The sequence below is a fragment of the Pholis gunnellus genome (genome assembly GCF_910591455.1).
Source record: "Pholis gunnellus genome assembly, chromosome: 10".
In the NCBI taxonomy this organism is placed as follows: Eukaryota; Metazoa; Chordata; class Actinopteri; order Perciformes; family Pholidae; genus Pholis; species Pholis gunnellus.
Genome location: NC_136537.1, coordinates 15,968,999 through 15,988,519, shown reverse-complemented (window position 1 = coordinate 15,988,519; position 19,521 = coordinate 15,968,999). Strand labels below are relative to the sequence as shown.

The window sequence follows — 19,521 nt, the reverse complement described above, 5'->3', positions numbered from 1 at the left end:
AGTAGAGACGCTGCACCTGTATTCAGTCTGCCTGTCCTGTTCGGAAAAAGTTGGCAGTGCAATGGTTACGCTGCGTGCGTCTCAAGGGCAAAGGAAATGAGGAAACCGATCACAACAACTAATGAAGAGACACGCCAGACCTCTCTGTCTGTCTGCGGACTACCCTGCTGCTCCGGCTCTGTTGTAGCGGTGCTGCCATGCCAGTGGAGGATGTTATTCCAGTCATATTTATATTCATAAGAGGATAAAAAAAACAAAAAACGGAAAGATCATATTTTCCGTGGGAGCGACAACGTGGAGAGACTGACCGAGCCGGGGAGCGGAATATGCGCCACTGTCCAGCTCTGCACGTCGGGCTAAAAGCGTCGGGTCTCTACCGGAGAAATGTCCTCCGAGCTGAATGATGTGATTTCTTTCAGCCACACAGATGATTTTATGATCGCACCACGTTTCAGCGGGAATCTGGATGCTGGATGCTCCTAATGTCACGACACCCCGGACACCCACACTGGTTCAATGGGATCAGGACCAATAGACTAATAGAATAAATATAGGAAGGCATTCAAAGTTTAAACAAGTCTGATTAGAAAATCAGTATTTTTAAGGTTATGGTGCCACCATTAGATGGAGAATCATATTTAATTATTACTTGAGAGTGGCAGATTGTATGTCAGTAATTAGTGGAAGGAGGGTTATTCTACACAACAGCCTACTCCAGTGTCTGACTAATTAAATACAAACTATTATCCGAGTTTAGGTTGGGAACAGACTCCTGCTAGTTTAGACGATAATCTAGTCTCAAATGAACAAGATAAAGTTATTATCCAACACTGAGGATGCCACCCTGGGTGTCCTTTCAAGGAAGGGAGCCTGGAGAATGAAATGAATGCGGGATTTCTGCGCCTTTAATCGGACACAGAAGCAAAAGGAAGGAGACGGACGGCAAGCCACCTTCTTTTTTCTTTTTTTGGATTGGTCCAAAATATTTTTTTTAGCGCTCCCCTTCGACTCCTGCACAATGGGGATTATGCTTCAAGTTATTCTAGGAATGTTTCAATTCCTGCTGCTAACCAGAATACCGACGTCCCACGCCAAGGTATGTATCGGCATTTGACCCTAAAGACTGTATGTGTGAGGTGGTCCGCCATCAAGTTCATTTCCAGCTCTCTTGATGGAGATAAACTAACATCCTTCTGAATGAATTTAGTTAAGTGGGGAACATGTGGGACTTGTAGCTGTGTGGAAGTTATCCCCCCTAGGTCAATGACCCAATGATATCTGTCACCTCCGGTCCAGTGAATGATTTATTGACTTTATAGTGACATTGTGGTATTTATTGTCACCTCTACATCACAATTCAGTGCCAGACATTTTTTTCCAGTTAGTCACCGCATACATAGAGTTTATACGCTGTAATAAATAATTTACCAACGCTTTGTAGATCAGTAAAAAGCCATTCAAAAGAACAACTTGTGGGTTGCCAGGTTGTGGAAAATCCTCCTCCAGCATGGCATTCACCTTGTCTTTTTTAGCTATAGCTTAATTAATCAGAAAGGCGGGGCATCAGTACAGTAATTCATTCATTCACAATGTTGTTAATGACTGGATTATTTAGTAGGCTATATATATATTAAAGGAATACTTTGACATTTAGGGAAATGTTCTTATTGGTGCCGTTCTTACCGGGTTTAGAATAAAGACTTAAAACAGGATAACATAGCCTGCTCTGTCCAAATATAACAACATCAAGTGTATAAAGACATTTTTTTGGGGCAGTAACTTCCTAGAGTCTCCTCTGGTTGCCTAGCAACTAGTTGGGCCCAAGAAATAGCCGGGCACATTAACATCAAGCGCCACACCTAAGGCCCAAACAGCAAATACTCGTTTTTACACTTAGTTTTTCGTACTAATAAAAACAATAACATAACATATGTTGATTTGTGAGCTTCAGATGTGCTAGTAGGTTTTTTTTAACAGTTGGACAGGCTAGCTGTTTCCAGTCTTTGAGCTAAGCTAACTGGCTGCTAGGTGTGGCTTCATATTGAACAGGCATGAGAGTGGTGTTGAACATATCTATGATACCGATCTTCTCATCTAACTCTGGGTCAGAATGCGCAACGGTGTACTTCGTGTACTTTGTGTACTTTGTGTACTTCCCAAACTGTCTTCCTGATGATCTTAAGAGCTAACGTTAGCTAAAAGAGACAAAGCAAATGTCATCTTGCCAACCCAAAAGTCATTCTTAATGGTTTATAACTGATCTAGAGCATTGGTAAATTCGTTATTAAACATTAATACAACCATTTTGGGCTGCCACCAACCATTATTTTCATTATAAATTATTTGTGGCAGTTGACTGATTGGTTAAAGGACTAATTATTTCAGGTCAGGGCGTCTCATGAAACAGTGGTACCAATAATCCTATACGGACTGAAAGTTTTGCTTTGTGTCATTCAAAAAGAGGTTGGATATTATTATTATTCGTTATCACTGATAAGAAATGTTTATACTGACATTTTCCAAACACAGCAGCAGGCCCACAGACATGGAGAGACCTGCTGATTCTTTATTTATGTCTGGAGACTTGTATCAGGAACAGGCAGTGCTCTGCAGCAGTGTGAGAGCCAGCCCTGACTTTGTGCTGCCGTATATGTTTTAGTAATGCATCATCCTAGACGCTACATGACACACAGCAGTGTGACTCTTCACCTGCTCACATCCACTGTCTCTCACCCGAGGCTCTCTGCTTTCATGCTGTCTGCTTTACTGACAGATTATTGGGGGAAAAGGGGTCATCCTTATTTCTCCTGTAGAGATGAGACTCTGAGTGTGGAGGAGGAGGTGTATAGCTGTAGGACACACACACACTCTTGGCCCATCTGTACAGTGTGCTGTGTGGTTGTGTGTGTGTGTGTGTGTGTGTGAATGTGTGGCTGCCAAAAGGAGGTAATCGTATCCCCATCTTAAAGACTGATTCAGAAAAGACACACTTACTTAAGCTCACATCCTACCAGTCACAAAATGGCCTCAGTCCCAGCTTAACTCGGAATCAATGTGGGCCAAACCAGTGTGTGTGTGTGTGTATGTGTGTGTGTGTGTGTGTGTGTGTGTGCGTGGGTGTGTGGGTGGGTACAAGGGGGTGGAGCAGTTAAAGGGGGGCAACTGGACAAAGTCTACATTCCCCTACAAGTGGCCTTGGTCTTCACACACACATAGGTCCAATAACGGCAGTGTGTGTGTTTTAGAGCACTATGAAATCCAGTGTCTCTTTGCTACTTAAGTAGAAGTACGAAAGTAAGTATCATCAGCTAAATGTACGCTAACTTCTTGAAAGTGAAAGTACTTGTGCCGCAGTAAGATGTCTCCTGTGACTCATATAAAATAATATATGACATTATTAAGTTGTTGACAATGTGTGAACAGAATTTTTCGGGCGCCTCCAAAGGGTCACAGGATAAATCTGAGGGGTCAGGAGATGATCAATGGGAGAGGACAAAACAAAGATACAAATCTGTTTTCACTAATCTTGTGAAATTTGGGCCTCAAACAGTTGTTCAATCAGAAGTTTTGAGGGTAAATCTTATCTTCGGTGGAACGGCTAACAACTCATTGACATCTGAAACACGACAAAGAGGCCCAACACACTTTACACTTTTCGTAAAGGCTTACACGACGAACAAGTTGGGAACCACTGGTTTAATCTGTTTAATCTGCAAATGAATGAGTAACTTTAGCTGTAAAATAAATGGAGTGGAGTAAAAGTACACTTTGCCACTGAAATGTAGTGGAGTTGAAGTATACAGTCACAGAAAATGAAATTGCTCACATAAGTATCTCAAAATTGTACTTGGTTATTTTCCCACCCAGAGTTGACTTTGGACAGAAACTATATGTGAGTATAAATTGCATGTGGGCAAAAACAATAGCAGTAAATAGTATAATATATAGGGTTGATATTACTGTCTGATCAAATCACCTATACTCCCCTCAGCTCATTTTATGAAATAGTATTCGGCGTCTTGCTTGTAAGATTGTAACAGTTTATTGTTGCGAAGTATGAGATACGCTCACTATCTACCGCTGCGTGGCTACTGAAAGTGTTTCAAACGCTGGTCAGGTGATCGGCTTGAGGGCAAAGGTAGCAGGTACAACTTGTTCAAAAATCCAGCAGCACCCTCCCTCACTTTGTTCAGTCAGTACAGTCATGTTGTTAAAAGTATGGTCGGGAACGTAGACATGTTCAGTTACATACTTAAATGGACCCAATGGACCCAATGCCTGCGGGAAATATTTGAAAATAGAGCCCAAAATGAGGCATGTTTTACTGAGCCTTCATACTACTGCAGGGCGGCTCTGACATGTGTATAAAAGTTCAATCATCAAGTTCTTCCTTTCCATTTACCAGCATGCATTATGGAGCGTGTCATATTCAGATGCCAGGTGTGAAATATTGTGGTGGTCATTAACCTGAAATACTTTGATCTGTTATGCACCAGCTGTTATATATTAATACATTCATGTTGTTATATGTATTACATGTATTTTAAATATAAAAACATGTTGTTTTTCTTAAGTCTTTTTTATACAAAAGTCCTAATTGACCATCTTTTTCACTGACTACTATTACATCTAAGTTTTTGCTAGACTGAAATTCAACCACTTGTCATGACTCCAAAGTGCAAAACTGAACGCTATCTGACAGGTCAACTTGACCAGGAAACCCCAAATGTATTAACACGTGCTTTTCACATGTGCTCATCACTTTTATTTCCCCCCGTCCAGCTTGCTCACTGGCGGCCGGCAGACTCCCCAAAATCCAGGGAGGGTCGAGAAGGTAGGCTGTCCCTGTTTCTACAAAGACCCCTGCACCACTCTATGGAGCTGATAGTGAGAAAATGAAATCATGACTGTGTTTAATTTGTCTCCACCAGTGCGGCGGTGGTTGGAGGTTTATTCGCGCAGCGGCTGTGAGCCTCGGGACACCCTGGTGGAGGTTTGGCGGGAGTTACCGGGGGAGACGCACCATCTCTTCGTCCCATCCTGTGTGTCGGTGAGGCGATGTGGTGGCTGCTGTGCTGATGAGGCCCTGGAGTGTCTTCCTTCGCTCACACATACAGTCACCATGGAGGTAAGCACACAGATACACACACACACACACACACACACACACCAAATCCCTATCTGCTTCAGTGTAGATGATTAATGTTGGACACAGCGAGACAATGTTAATATTTTTCTGATCTGTGTGCAGCTGATGAGAACCTCCTTCATGAAACATGACCTCATCGAGCTGCCGTTCGTGGAGCACAGTCAGTGTGAGTGCAGGTAATAAAACACACAGTCTGTCTTCAGAGATACATATACGTGTCGTTGACTGACCTCACTGCACCTTTATGCTGACACGTCTGTTTTATCTGTGAGCAGATTAAAAGAACAAATCCAGCCAACACCTACAACAAGGTAAGGCATTATGTTTTCTTATGTTTTTCACTTCAATGACCTGCTTTCAATGAGTGATTCATGTTGTGTGTTACATATTGTGTTGTTTTTAAAAATCCTTTTTTACTTAAAGTGTCTTCATGAAAAGCGCTTAATGAATAAAATGTATTATTATTATTGTTATTATTTCCCCTTCCTCTTCCCTTCTTTCCATTTTAATCTCTCCATGTCTGTTCCTGTTAAACTGTGCGTGAGTGAGCTGTTGTTGTGAAATGTCATGTTCCTTCAGCCCTAATGTGAAGCCATGTTAATAATACGCACTAATGATGCTCTTATGATTCTGCTGATGATGTTATTGATGAGGAGGAGGTATTCATAGGATGAAACCCAAGTAGCCATAAGTGGCATAATAGTGTTGAAAAAGGTTACTTGTTCTCATATTCATTATCCGAGGACAGAAGGCTTAAAGCAATTTCAAACATGTTGTCATTCTTTGCTGGAAAAGTCCAACACCTCACCTCTTGAATGCAAGAAATAAACACATTTACCCAATTTTACTTTAATTGACGAAACATGTCAATGTTCGCTTTCCAGGTTTAATTATGAATAAACATGGTGAAGAATCAACTAGTAGGACACAATACAATTCATGCTGTTGATATGCTTTACTGCAGTGGACTGAAAAGTGCCTTAAATACAGCAAGTTTCAAAAACACAACAAACAACGGCATGGTCACCTTGAATCTTTATGACAGATTGCATTTGGGTGAGTTATCCATGTTGAGGTTCAGCCGGGACTGACAGCTGTACACTGTGAAAGGAACATTTCAGTTGGATCCCTGATGTTTGTTTGTGTACCTCGTACTGGCAGGTCCAACCACACAATCATATGATTGCATCTTTAATGTTTATGTCCTCCTACTTCCTGTTAGGATGGGGACATAAATAAAGGATTCCAATGTATGTGTGTGTGTGTATACAATTTTATTTCCCCCCGTTCATGTGTCTGTGTGACGGCGCTTGTTAAATCTCTGCATGTATTTGCACACGTGTACATTCTCTATGTGTTAGTATACATGTGTGTGTGAGAATATTTTTTTCTGTGTGTTTATGTCTGTATGTGTGTGTGTGTGTGTATGCCCATCAGTGAGTTAGCATCTGTGTGACTCTCCCTGCATCCCCTGGGACGGCCCGCATCCTGTTGTCACCGTAGCAATGATTTTATCTCCCCTGCCATGTGCTCTCTCACAGACTGACGGAGCAGAGTCACGCATCCATGATAGTAAATTAGAGCTCCAAAGACAACAACAGCAGCAGCAGCACGCTCGGTTAATATCGTCAGAGCTAAGCCTCTGAACACTGTCCTCGTAATTTGATAAAAGTTTAACATAGTTCATAGCAGATGAGATTAGAGGACGTTAAATCAGGAAAGCCAAAAACCAAAGCAGTGAGCGGATGCACTTTGTTGTCGAGGGCACCAGCATACATTAAAGTAAATCAGATTGTGCTCAATAAGGACGAGGCACTTAAAATGATAAGGAAGACAGGGAAATGGACAGAGTTTGGTTAACATCAGGCAATGTGGACATGACCCCAAAATGCAAAGCTGCAGTAATAATGTTTCCTGAACATTGTCTCCACGTTTTGGGGAGTGTCTCTCCCTTCTGCTGGTAGCCCACGCTGACGTCATTGTTTTGATAGATTTTTGTTAATGTCATGTGAAAAGATAGTAATCTGCCATTATTGGAGCTTCCTTGTCAGTGACCTGCATTTCAGTATTCAGAACATTTACTTGAGTAAAAGTAGCAATACCAGTCTGTGAAAATACTCCATTACAAGTAAAATTCCTTCTTTCAAAATTGTACTAAAGTAAAAGTACAAGTAATATCAGCAAAATTGACTTACAGTGTAAATTGCCATAATGCAGCAGAATGGCATTCATTGGATACTATTTGCTGGTCTATTAACACATAAGCAGCATTTTAATATTGTAGTTGGTCTGCAAAATGACTTCTAACTCAAGCTGCTGAATAAATGTACTGGGGTGAAAAGTGCAATATTTCCCTCTGAAATGTAGTGGAGTAGAAGTAAAGTATCATGAAACGAAAATACTACAAAGTTAAGTATACCAGAAGTGAATAGAGGTACAACACTAGTCGAGTAAATGTACTTTCCACCACTCGTCCTACAATCTTTGAAATACACATACTGGTATCAGAAGCATTCAATTATGCCTAATTAGTGATTTTTATTTTCGACTTCTGTCTCTGATACTTGAAATGACTTTAAATGATTGCAAATAATAGGTATATATGAGATAAACATTAAAAACTCACTGTTGAGTACTTACAACAGAACCTATGTTACGGTATGATATGACAAATGAAAAGTAATGCAAAGTCGGATAAAGTTGCCAAATGAAATACTTTAGTATTCAGAGTATTTAAAGAAATATCGTATGAATGTCTGAAATTATACACCATAGAATATACAGTATGTGAAGTTTACTTGAACGTCTCCACTGGGAGAGCTTCCTGTTTTGAAAAGGAGATTTATCATGATTTTTGAAGGCCTATATGTTTGGATTAGATCATTCCTTAATTAAAGGCTGTGCGCTTTGTTAAGATGAAATATATGGGGACTGGGTGTTGTTTGACATGTTTTCGATAACTAACAGCAGATACGAAACATGACTTTTGGTACCAACACTAAAATAAAACCGTCTTTTCATCCCTTCCTTTGAGAAATATAAACATGTTTTTCTACAAAACCCTTTTATTGTCAGACAAAAGAATACAAACTTCCCAAATGTTGAAATCTGAACTTTTCCTGAAGTGAATACAGACTAAAAGTTATAAATCAGAGAATAAGTAAATAAATACAAACCTCTGCAAATATTCAACTAGGACATGCAACACATTGGCTTCATCTAATGATACATTCAATATATAAAGTGTATATATACTGATTTTACTTTGTTTTTTGTTATTTCCTACTAATTACATTTTTTGATTTGAACAGGTGTCAAAAATATAACTCCTGACCCCGTAACGTGTGAAACGTTTGTCTGATATTCCCAGGCCCTATCTGAAGCCAACGAGAACAGACAAGAAGAAGGAGAGAGGAAGGTCCAGACAGAAGACAAGTGGAGCCATCAGAGCCGCGTAAGTTGAATATTCACTACACACATTTATTAATATATTTTTAATTCTTAAGTTGATCTTCTTACTTCTGTTAGTATTTTCCAGATACCATCAACTTCAGTGTGAATATTTAGAGTCGAACAGAAACTAGGTTATGTGGTCTACATTATTACTGAAGGACAATTTGTTTTACAGCTACAGCAGTCAAGGTCTCCACACACACACACACACACACACACACACACACTCAGCCCACAGCCCTGGGACTCACTAGTAAGCTTTATAATAACAGTAGCAACTATTAGTTGCTGTGATCAGTTATATTACATATTATAGAATTCACAACACAGGCTGTTAAGAAGGTCAGTTAGAATCATTCAAGCTCAATAAAAACATTTTAAAGAAACCTTTTACTCTGTAATCTATGAGGAGCAGGTGAGTTTGAGCTATGAGTGTCTGCTTCCCATCATTCAGTCCTGAGCAGTGAAGAATGAAAGAGTTAGCTCTCTTTTTCCATCTGCTTCCTCTTCACTTTGCTGTCAGTCATTTCCGGCCTCCGGGGGGCCAGAGGTGACTCGGTTTGGGTGTGATGTCCCTCAGCACCCATCCATCACTCAGAACAGGCTTTATTCAGACTCTGGCAGGGGTGAAATCTGTGTAATTTGCTCCCAAATGCCACCTCCTCTTTCCATGCCAGCGGCAGGCGTGGTCATCGGGGTCTGGACAAAGATTGCCCCTCTCTGCCTCATTAAGTAACTTCATTAAAGCCGCCAGCCTGAGGCAGAACCAGCTCCAGTTAATGGACCAACTGATGCAGGCAATGCTTTCTCAGACTCAGAGAAAGTACAGAGCGTCTGGAGGAGAAACTGAAAGGCTCGTCGGCAGCTATGTGACTATTGCCATGGTAACGACCAGAAGCATGGAACCGACAGAAAGAGCAGAAAGTTTGTCGGCAGCAAAGGAAACAGTATCCCACATTAGTCACACATCACCCACACACACTGCATTGTGTTGGTTTGTTTCAGTCTGGCACTGCATGTTTAAACAAGCCGTGCATTTCTTTTTTTAGCCGTGATGGCGGCGTGGTGTGGGATCATTAGCAAAATAGCAAAATCTTTTAGACCCCGTATTGATCCTGGAGCGTGGCTGTCGGTCCGTCAGTGTGTCGATGTCCAGCTATTGCATGGATTGTCATGAGGTGGACAGACATTCATTGTCTCCTCAGGATGAAGCCCTCAGACTTGACGATCCCTTGACCTTTCGCTGTGCAAAGTACAGACTCACAGAGCCGCTTTCCGTTGATGTAGACTCTTGTCAGTCAATGTATGAATAAATTCAGCAGCTAACCACACTGTTCCTACACCCCTCTTCCTTCCAACCAGGACCCTTGCTCCCGCAACTCTTCCTCCCCCATCCTCTCCTCCTTCTACGTCACCTCCTCCTCCGTCACATCCGCCCACCGGCCTCTCTCCCTCTCCGTCGCCATCTCTGAGGCCTCGCTGCCGTCCCTGCAGAGGGAGGAAGTGGGCACTGGATGCGACGTCTTGCCAGTGCCGCTGCACCATCAGAGCCGAGAGCTGCAGCCGGAAAGACCGTACGCTCAACGCTCGCCGCTGTAGGTCAGTTCACACGCAACCCAAAACAAAAGAAATATGTCTGAACTTTTAAAAAAAATGATTCTGTTGAACTGTTTTTGAACAATATGTAACTAAAATAAAATAATACACAGACAGAGATATACTGTATGGAAAATAGAGCTCCAAAAAGCGAGTCATTTAGAATAATGCAATCAATAAAGCACCTTGAGCTGCATCAGGCGGTCCAAATTGAAGCTGTGTGTTCCCGATTCAGGGCATCCTCCTGTTGCTCCTCAGCTATAACCAACCCACAAACCCACATTTCATTTCCTATACAGATCATGCAAGTTTGACAGCTTATCAGATGCTTGAGCTTTTGAGGTAGTGAGAAAGTTTTGTTGGGAGTTTTGTTGGCTGTAACTCAAGTTGTAGATTGGGTTAACTATTAGTTGTAGCGTTGGTGCTGATTCCCCAGTCTGAACCTTACAATGCCCCCAAAGTGAGTATATTTGATAAATAAAATGAATGCCGTTTTGGACAACAACGTCAAAGAAAAGCAGATGTACATGCTCACTTTATCACCAGATTCGCATTGTGCACATTTTGAGAATCCACCATACACGTGTGAATCAGCCCTGAACCTGTCAAAAAAGATTTAACCTGAAACCTTCTTCTCTTTAACGTTTACTGTTCCAGGTGTGATGCCATGAGGACTTGATGTGTCTACTCACTTTCTTTTCACCTCCTTCTTTCCACCCAACCCTTGTCGATTCATCGCCCACTCTCAGCATCAGTGCCATGGAGCATACAGACGCTTGGACATCCAGTAACCTCAGACCGAAGGAAATATTAGCGGAAGCACACACAAGAACATGTAGCAGCGCTCTTAGTTAAGCAACAAGTGCAGCATTACAGCCTGAATATAGATCTACGTATGCATGTGCAGCCAAACATCTTACCACCTCCTCTGCTTCTGTGGCAAAGCTTTTGTCAGTCCACATGAACTTGCGTGTACAGACAAGTAGAGTCACAAAACACATCCCATGAGTGGAGGGATGAAGAGGCAGCTTAATTGCAACTTTGAGAGACATGGATTTCGGACAAATTCTGTCTTGGTGGACACAATCACACGAGCTCCTGATCCGCTGTGGTTTGGAGGTTCTTTAGGTCTCAACTTATGATACAAGAGAGCAGTGGAAACTTGACTGATTATACAAAGAACAATGGATATGAAGTCGATCGGTCATACGCAAGAGTCCTGAAACTAATAATGAAACTTCAGTGGAAGTTTTGATTTTATTGAGATGGATTCCAGGGTGAAGTCAAGGCCAATTTCTGTTTTGAGGATTTGACAAACGACAGCAACAGATTATAGATGGACACGTCCACATTCAGACATACCAGAAGGACATAGGACATGCACATGAACTGGCACCCCAGTGTGCGTGGACCTTTAGTTGAGCTGAATGCTGGGATGGAGAGTATCTGTGTGGTCTCAACCCTGAAAGACCCAGATGGGATATCCCTGCAGCCGTTCTCTCCCATTCAAAGCGTATGACCACGGGCTGGCTCTCCAAGCCGCTTTCCGGCATTTGTTTAATTTGGGTCTTTTGTCTCCATCTTCCCTCGGCTCCTGGATTGAAAGCAGCCGCTTTGCCTCTCTTTGCCTCTCTTTTAGGCAGTGAGGAGAATGACAATAATGAGGGCTGGCGGCTGTCCACTGCTTCACACACAAACATTCACACTGATAATACTAGGAACACAGACGACACTGCAAATGCAGACACACACAGCCTCATTCACTCTGTGCTATAGCAGGCACACATACATTCATATTTACACACACATGCAATGTGAAATGAATGCAGGTAGCCATACGCATTTGTTTGTGCCACACCAAGTGTGCAAATATACATATGTTAGTTATATTTGCAATTTACTGCAAAGTCTTCATTTGATATTGCATTATATGCCTCTGTTTTATATTTTATTATAATTCTGTCAAGTTGATTGAAAATGCTCTATTGTAGAATGTGAGTCTTTGTTTTGTTTGTTCATCTTTAATCCGTCTGCATAAAGAGTCAAGCTGGGTGGCCGTCTATGTATACAGTCAGCATTTAAACCGATACCCAAATGTATTGAATTTAAACAGACACGGCTCACACAGGCCACAAATGGGAGACTATATACATTATAATGTGTAATTCAAACAATCAGCGGGGCAGTGTTGTCCGCCGCACATAGAAACCAAGCAAATAGCCGTTCCCAGTGCAGTGAATGAAAACATGGCTGTTTTTGTTGCATGTGCGAGCCGGGATGGAAAGAGTATTATTCATTTGGAACATAACTTGTTTGTATTCTGACCGAATCTCACGGTTCAACTCCATGTTAGTTCATGACTGCTTGGCCGTTGGGTGTTGATTTTGACTGTGGCGGTTTCAGAAAGGATGAGGTTCTTGAGCAGCTTGTCAGTCAGCGTGATGGGCTAAAGCCAGAGCTCAGAGGACCCATTATGACGGGTCATGGAGTTTAAACCCATCTTTTGACTCATTCAGACTCTTTGTCCCGTGCTAAACTTTACTGAGAACATTTTACCAGTGACGTCTTATCTTCATGACAAACAGTAGCTTTGAAATTCCATAATTAATCTCATGACAAACAGTAGCTTTGAAATTCCATAATTAATGTCTGTACTCTACCCATGAGTTTTACGATCCTGCTGATTAAAACAGTCCAGAGGCTGAATTATTTGTGTGTCAGCTTTGAGCTAAAGAACTGGTGGGATAAGCTCTGTATTTATACTCTCCTGAGATGAGATGATTTTTCCACGCTTGAGTCCATTGTTCAGTGTTTTATTCCTATCAATCAATGCTTCAATCACTACCTCTATATCACAACATATTAATGACCAAGTATTAGAGCCTTGTTGTTACTTTCTCTTGTGTTATTTCAGACCTCTTTTAAGATAATAATGTTTTTATTTACACTTAGCAATAAGCACAGTCTAATGTAGATATGTGGAGCTGCAGCAGATCTGTAGTGATAATCACTGGTTTAGAGGAACCTATAGGAGTTTTATGTGTGCGTCTTAATAATCAGATGGGAAGCATTTTTCATATGAGGAGAACTGAACTGGTCCTCCGAGTACAGACCAGACACTGTGTGATAATGTGTAACAGGAGAAGGTCCCCCAAAGCGTTTGTAGCCTCAAACCTCTGGTGATGTCGAAGTCTTGGCTTCAAACGAGAAGTTTGGCATTTCGGAAAATACACTCATTCCCTTTCATGCTTGGAGTTAGATAAGAAGATTGATACCACACTCATGTCTGTACAATATGAAGCTGGAGCCAGCAATCAGTTAGCTTAGCATAAAAACTGGAAACAGGGGAAACGGCTAGCCTCAATTCTTTTCCAATTTTCTAGCCTTCATTTCTTGATAATGTTGCATTTTGTGGACAAATGTTTTGGGGAACCTAAGAGTCCCTGAAGCTCAGTACAGATTGCACTTGTGTTTCAGATTGTAAAGCACATACTTTACATTAGTCCTCTGAAAAAACAACTGAAAGAGCAAATGGACTCAGATTGAAAAGCTCCACTCATGCGGACATGTACGACATATCAAAGACATTCCACCTAAAAGAGTTGTGGCGCTGAGATCTCTGGGGCTCCAGTTGTTACTTCCTGTTACCAAATTTTACAATTTCAAAGTACAAATTCTGAACAATAAAAGCAACAACAGCTAATTCCATTCAGAGACCAGGCGTCCCATGTACTAAGGCTGAGTCCGGGTTTGAATCCAACTGGTCGTGCATTTGCTGCATGTCGTCTCCTCTCTCTCCACCCTCGGCTAATAAAGAAAAGAAATGCCCCCAAAACATTATCTTAAAAAAACAAAGCATTAGTAATCTGTTGTTGCCTCCCATCACTTCAACGTCACAACTCTTTAAGATGTACAACTTGGACATATTAATATCCCACTCAAATGTCCTGATCCTGTGTCAGTATCAAACATCAGTGTGCTTTGTATCTGCACAGTTGTGCTACATTGTACTGTAAAGGTAGCCCTGTACTAGCCTCCAGTGTCTTAGCCTATAGAGACCCCTCGCTAAACTATATAACATTTTATAATCTCTAACCTGACCTTGTGTATGACATAGTGCATACTTTAGAGATGTATTTGTAACTTCATGTTAGCTATACCTTGCAATGAATCTCTTCGCTGCCAATACATTGTACTACTGTAGCTATGTATAAAGAAAACACTCTTTTTTTGCTGCTACACCATTTGTGCCCTATTATGATGTCTTTGTAGAAAACAATGCAGTCTTATGTTGTATTAGTATATAAATGCCAATTAATGAATTCAATGTCCACATAGAAGTCTATACTACATCGTCAAATATATTGAAAATGATACCAGGATACAACCGTGATGTTACATTGTTATTAAAGGAAATGTCTTATTTTTCGTATAAACCTCTTGTTTTCTTCCCGTCACTGTTTATCCACTCTAATCTGCTCTTACGTCATCTCCCCATCTCTTTGTTTTAATCTCTCCTTTGACGATAATGAAAGGTAAACAGACTCTTTTGATTACAGTGACACCCTGGGAGTTGGGTCCAGAGAAAGTGTGTGTGTGTGATGTGTCGTGGTGTTATGAGACATAATATTGTTCCTCTCCTCCCCTCGTTTATACTGCTGAGTCAGAAGCTGCTCCAGTACAAAGTTGTGCAGTCCGACACAAAAGTTAATTTACTCAAGGACAGTTATGAGTCACTTGAACTTACTTAATACTTCTACTCCACCCACATTTCAGAGCCAAATGTTGTACCTTTTATTTATTTGAGAGCTATTGCTACTTGTTACTTTGCAAATTAAGATTTTACAAACAAAACATGACCAGTTCAAGTTAAATTTAACTTTAAATGTGTCTTGCAGCCAGGTGAAACATGGGCTGAACAGGATAAAATAGATAAAACATGTAGTAAAACAAACAATAAAACCCAGCTCACATAAAATAATGTATATCATGTGACAGCATTGCATAAAACCTGGAGTACATCCATCCAGTATCATACTCACAAATATAATATATTTATTTCTGTTGATTAAATCAACCCAACAGTATGTAAAGCAGCTACCAAAGCCAGCTACAAAATCAAAAAGTAGTTTGATGCACCAGTAATACTATACAGTTATTTAATATATCATGTTTCAACTCTTGCATTCATTCTGCTGCATCAAGATTTTTAATTTCTTTGTTCTGGTTATTTTTACATCATGGTGTTACTTCTTTTACTTAAAACGAGAATATGTGATTTTTAAAAAGACGAAATAACCACATTTTCCTTTTACAGATGGAAATTCATAAGCACTATTTGCTTAGTTTAAGGTATGGCTGGTATGACCAGAAGGTTATGGCACTAATGACGTTAGCAAACTTTAGAGAGAGATTTCTGTGTAACTGAATCGTTTCACTCTCTACTTTTGCTATTGTTATCGTATTTTCAGCAGTTACCCCAAATTGCCAAGTGTGGCCACAATGTTCGCTGCTCAACAAAAGTTTCAGTGTGATCTGTGTTTCTGTGAGAGATACAGAGTCTGGGAGCTTAAGATTGTGTCTGTGTATTCTGTGCACTGGTATTGCTGGGCACTGTGGCTTTTATCCCCCTGGCATGGATTATGATGGATATGACGATGATGATGACGAAAGTGGCTGGCAATATGATGTTCAGTCCTTTTTTTTCTCAAATTATCATCTCACGGTACAGAGCAGACTTTAGACCAATGGACGGGTGATATGTTCATGACTATCCCTATTTGTATTACCTATAAATTGATAAGCTTCCATGACAGTATTATCGTATTATAATGATCGATGGCATATTAGCAGCCGTTTAATTTGGCCCTTGTTACTCTTTACAGAGTGTGAAGATGAGAAGAGAGGATGAAAGAGGAGAGGAAAGGAAAGAGGAGCTAAATGCTGCTGCCAACCTATCTGTCTGGAAGGGCATCATGCCAGTACTAAATATAGCTGCAAGATTAGGGAGACAGAGACAGAGAGAGAGAGAGAGAAAAGGACACAGTGAGTCATCCATCATGATACAAAAAAGATGCCTTTACTCCAAAATCTGCTTTTTAAAGCTCTGTGCACGTCAGAAGCCCAAAAAAAGATATCATCGTCCGGGAGAATAAAAATGGAGAGGCAGAAACACTATTTATCATTACGTTCTCATACATTTCATGCATTAATTTGACTTTCTATGTTTGTATTCCACCAGTAGCTCACATGTCTGCCTCCCTCCATCCTTCTACATCCCTTCACTTCATCCATCTCCCTCTGCACCACTCAGTCTTTGCACTTGTATCAGGACTTCCTGTATTTTTCCACCTTGCTCTCTCTGCGTTCAGAGCCATGTTTTTTCTAATAACTCCAGCCACGGTGTCCTCCCTGCTTTTGTAGCAGCAGCTGTGTTGAAGCAGGTACTGGACGCTATCTGGCCTGCAAGTGTGTTTTGTTAGATGATATCAGCACCCCTGTGTGTGTGTGTGTGAGTGTGTGTGTGTGTGTGTGTGTGTGTGTGTGTGTGTGTGTGTGTGCGTGTGTGTGTGTGTGAGAGAGAGGCAGAGATAAAAGATAATATGTGCAGTGCAAAGACGATAAAAGATAATATGTGCAGTGCAAAGACGAATCATGTGTGTGATCACAGGTTTCTGTTGAACTGACAGGAAAGCCAGTGTTTTTTAGCATCTCTTGTGAATACAAAGAACTTTTTAGTTTTTTTTACAAAGTAAACAAACCGTGTTATCTGCAACAGAAACATGGATCCACCGGCCTCGTCTGTCACTGAAGGACATCAACCTTGATAAAAGATTTACGGCTCCTGTTACTACATGGGAAACAAGTATCTGAAAAGTCACAAAGAAATCCAATAGTTTTGCTCTAAGCGTGTTGTGCAACATTCACGACATAAATGTAGGAATTTAGAGTATGAGCTCATGCTCATGATGACAATGTTAAGAAGCCAACGTTTAGCATGATGTGTACCATGTTCACGATCAAAGTCTAGCATGTAAGCCTGCTAAACACACAGTACAGCGGAGGCTGATGGGAATGTCATTAGTTTTACAGGTTTTTAGTGATAAATGAAAGTATTAGATGGAAATTATTACTAATCATGTGTGTGTGTGTGTGTGTGTGTGTGTGTGTGTGTGTGTGTATACCACATTTCATGGCAACCCATCCAATGTTGTTGAAACATTTTACTCAAATCCACAAACCTCATAGTCACGCTAGAGGAAACGTCAGAGGATCACCAAAGTCATTCGGGTTCATCCTCTGGGGAACATGAATGTCTGTACAACGTTTCATGGCATGTAGTGGACCACCCAACCAACCGACATAGTCATACATAGAGCCACAGCATAGATACAAATATAAACAATATATGATGAAATGAGATTTAGCTTAACAATTGAAGGCAAAGAGATAAAAATGAGAAACTCTTCTGTTCTGTCCTGATGTTCAGCAAAGAGATCAAAAATGTGTGAAAAGCATAGAGGTAGGTGTTTCAGAGGACGAGATAAGTATGGTGGATTATAGTGAGGTATAAAAGGTGAAAGGGAGCGTAGATGAATGGTGCAGGGCATAGGGGGTGGGTGGAGGGATTTTGTGGTTGGGGGTCTAGCAGGTAAAGAGGCGAGGGCATAGCTGTGGTCTGGTCGTGCTGGAGCCTGTCAGGCGGAGGATGCGGGTACCCGTAGGAGTCAGAGGAGATCAGAGAGCCTGCTGGATGTTATCTCTCTGTCCATACCATACCTGCAGCTCGACTCACCTGAGCCAGCAGCCAATCACATCCTCTGCTTGTCCGTCTGTTCATTCCTCCTCGGCTCCCTCTCAAAAAAACTCAAAAGGTTCAGTTCTACATCAGCATAACATCACTAATGACTAATGATCATGTTTTGGTTTCAGCAGGCATCAGCCTGAAGTGACCAATTGATAATTTTGTTCCTCTTATTCTATGAGTGCACTTATATGTTTCTCTGTTAATAATTTAGGTTTAATAGCATACAGTATTACTGTTCATTGTTTGTTCCACCATTAGACTCCAACATACTTGTCTCTTACGTCTCTTGTAGTGGATGATGCTCAAATCTACTGCCTGAGAAACGTAAATCAAAAGTTTCATGTAGCCTTCATTTCACCATCAAAATAAACTATTCAAATTAGATTTACAGTCGTAGTAATGTGGTCTTTTTTTTAGTGTTGGTACTAAATCAAAGGCTAAATCTATATGTGTTCTGTAGATAAGTATACTGACAACTCATGAACACTGGAGTCAAATTCCTTGTATGCTGAAACAAATTTAGCAAATAAAGTTTTGATTCTACATCCTGTGGATGATATTTCATCTCCCACTTAACTCTGGAGATGACAGAAGACTGAAGATGTTTATTTAGAGATGAGTGCTTGGAGGTGAGGAAAGAAGCTGACAAACGAACCAACCGAAGCCATACAACTTCTAGTGTTGCCGACTTGTGTTTGCCAATTGTCAAATACCAACATGGATACTTGATCTTTGAGGCTTTGTGCTCCTGGCAAGGCTGGATCCAGGGCCCCAGACCCCAAAACCCCAAAGACTGCAAAGCTTCAGATGAAAATCAACTGTTTGGCAAATGATTGTTGCTTTGTTTGGGAATACAAGAACATGTACTTCTTAAGCACACTAAACTGGCATTATAACGACCATTAGGCGGGTTAGAACCTGATCTTGAGACCCTGTGTCAAAATCTAGTTTTAAGACCTTAATTATTTCAGTTTATACTGCACTTATATGAGGTTTATACCTTGATACACCTGGACATTATGTTACAGGGACCCTCTCTGTGCAGGAATGAGGGTTACTATGGGTCTAGATACTATTTTTTCAACTGGGTTCCAGGATTTAAAACAAGATATCACTGCACAATAAAAACTTAGGCCACCATCACAACAAAAGTGGCAAATTGAAGTCTTGAAAGTGTCGTTTGACTTGGAGTCCTTTATTTTATTGATGATAATTTAGGTTGGCTATTTATTTCATTGGTTTGTTGCTAACAGGATGTCCCCAATATTCACCTGGGCTCCTGTATTCTCTTGTATTCTTCCTATTTTAGACTTTATTTTGACATTTTGTAGTTTGTTTTTGATGTACTGTCCTCCTTCGCTTAATTTATATTTTATAGTATATAAACTAAATAATGTATACACTATGGGATGAAACTAAACTACAAACAGGAGGTGTGGCGCCCCCTGGTGGTGAAGTGTTGCACCAACAGGGCTTTTCTGCCTCGGTAAAGTAGACGTGGCAGTGACGTCGGTGC

At 40.9% G+C, this 19,521-nt stretch overlaps 1 protein-coding gene across 1 annotated transcript; it reads left to right on the top strand.

Moving 5' to 3' along the window:
- Nucleotides 1-1,018: 1,018 nt before the first annotated feature.
- vegfba (vascular endothelial growth factor Ba) lies at nt 1,019-10,877 on the top strand (the record flags this gene model as incomplete). The annotated part of the gene is made up of 8 exons (XM_079167272.1): nt 1,019-1,096; nt 4,783-4,834; nt 4,932-5,128; nt 5,252-5,325; nt 5,425-5,460; nt 8,520-8,603; nt 9,965-10,201; nt 10,856-10,877. 8 exons carry the CDS (start codon nt 1,019-1,021, stop codon nt 10,875-10,877), a joined length of 780 nt encoding a protein of 259 aa, XP_079023398.1.
- Between the last annotated feature and the right edge of the window lie 8,644 nt (nt 10,878-19,521).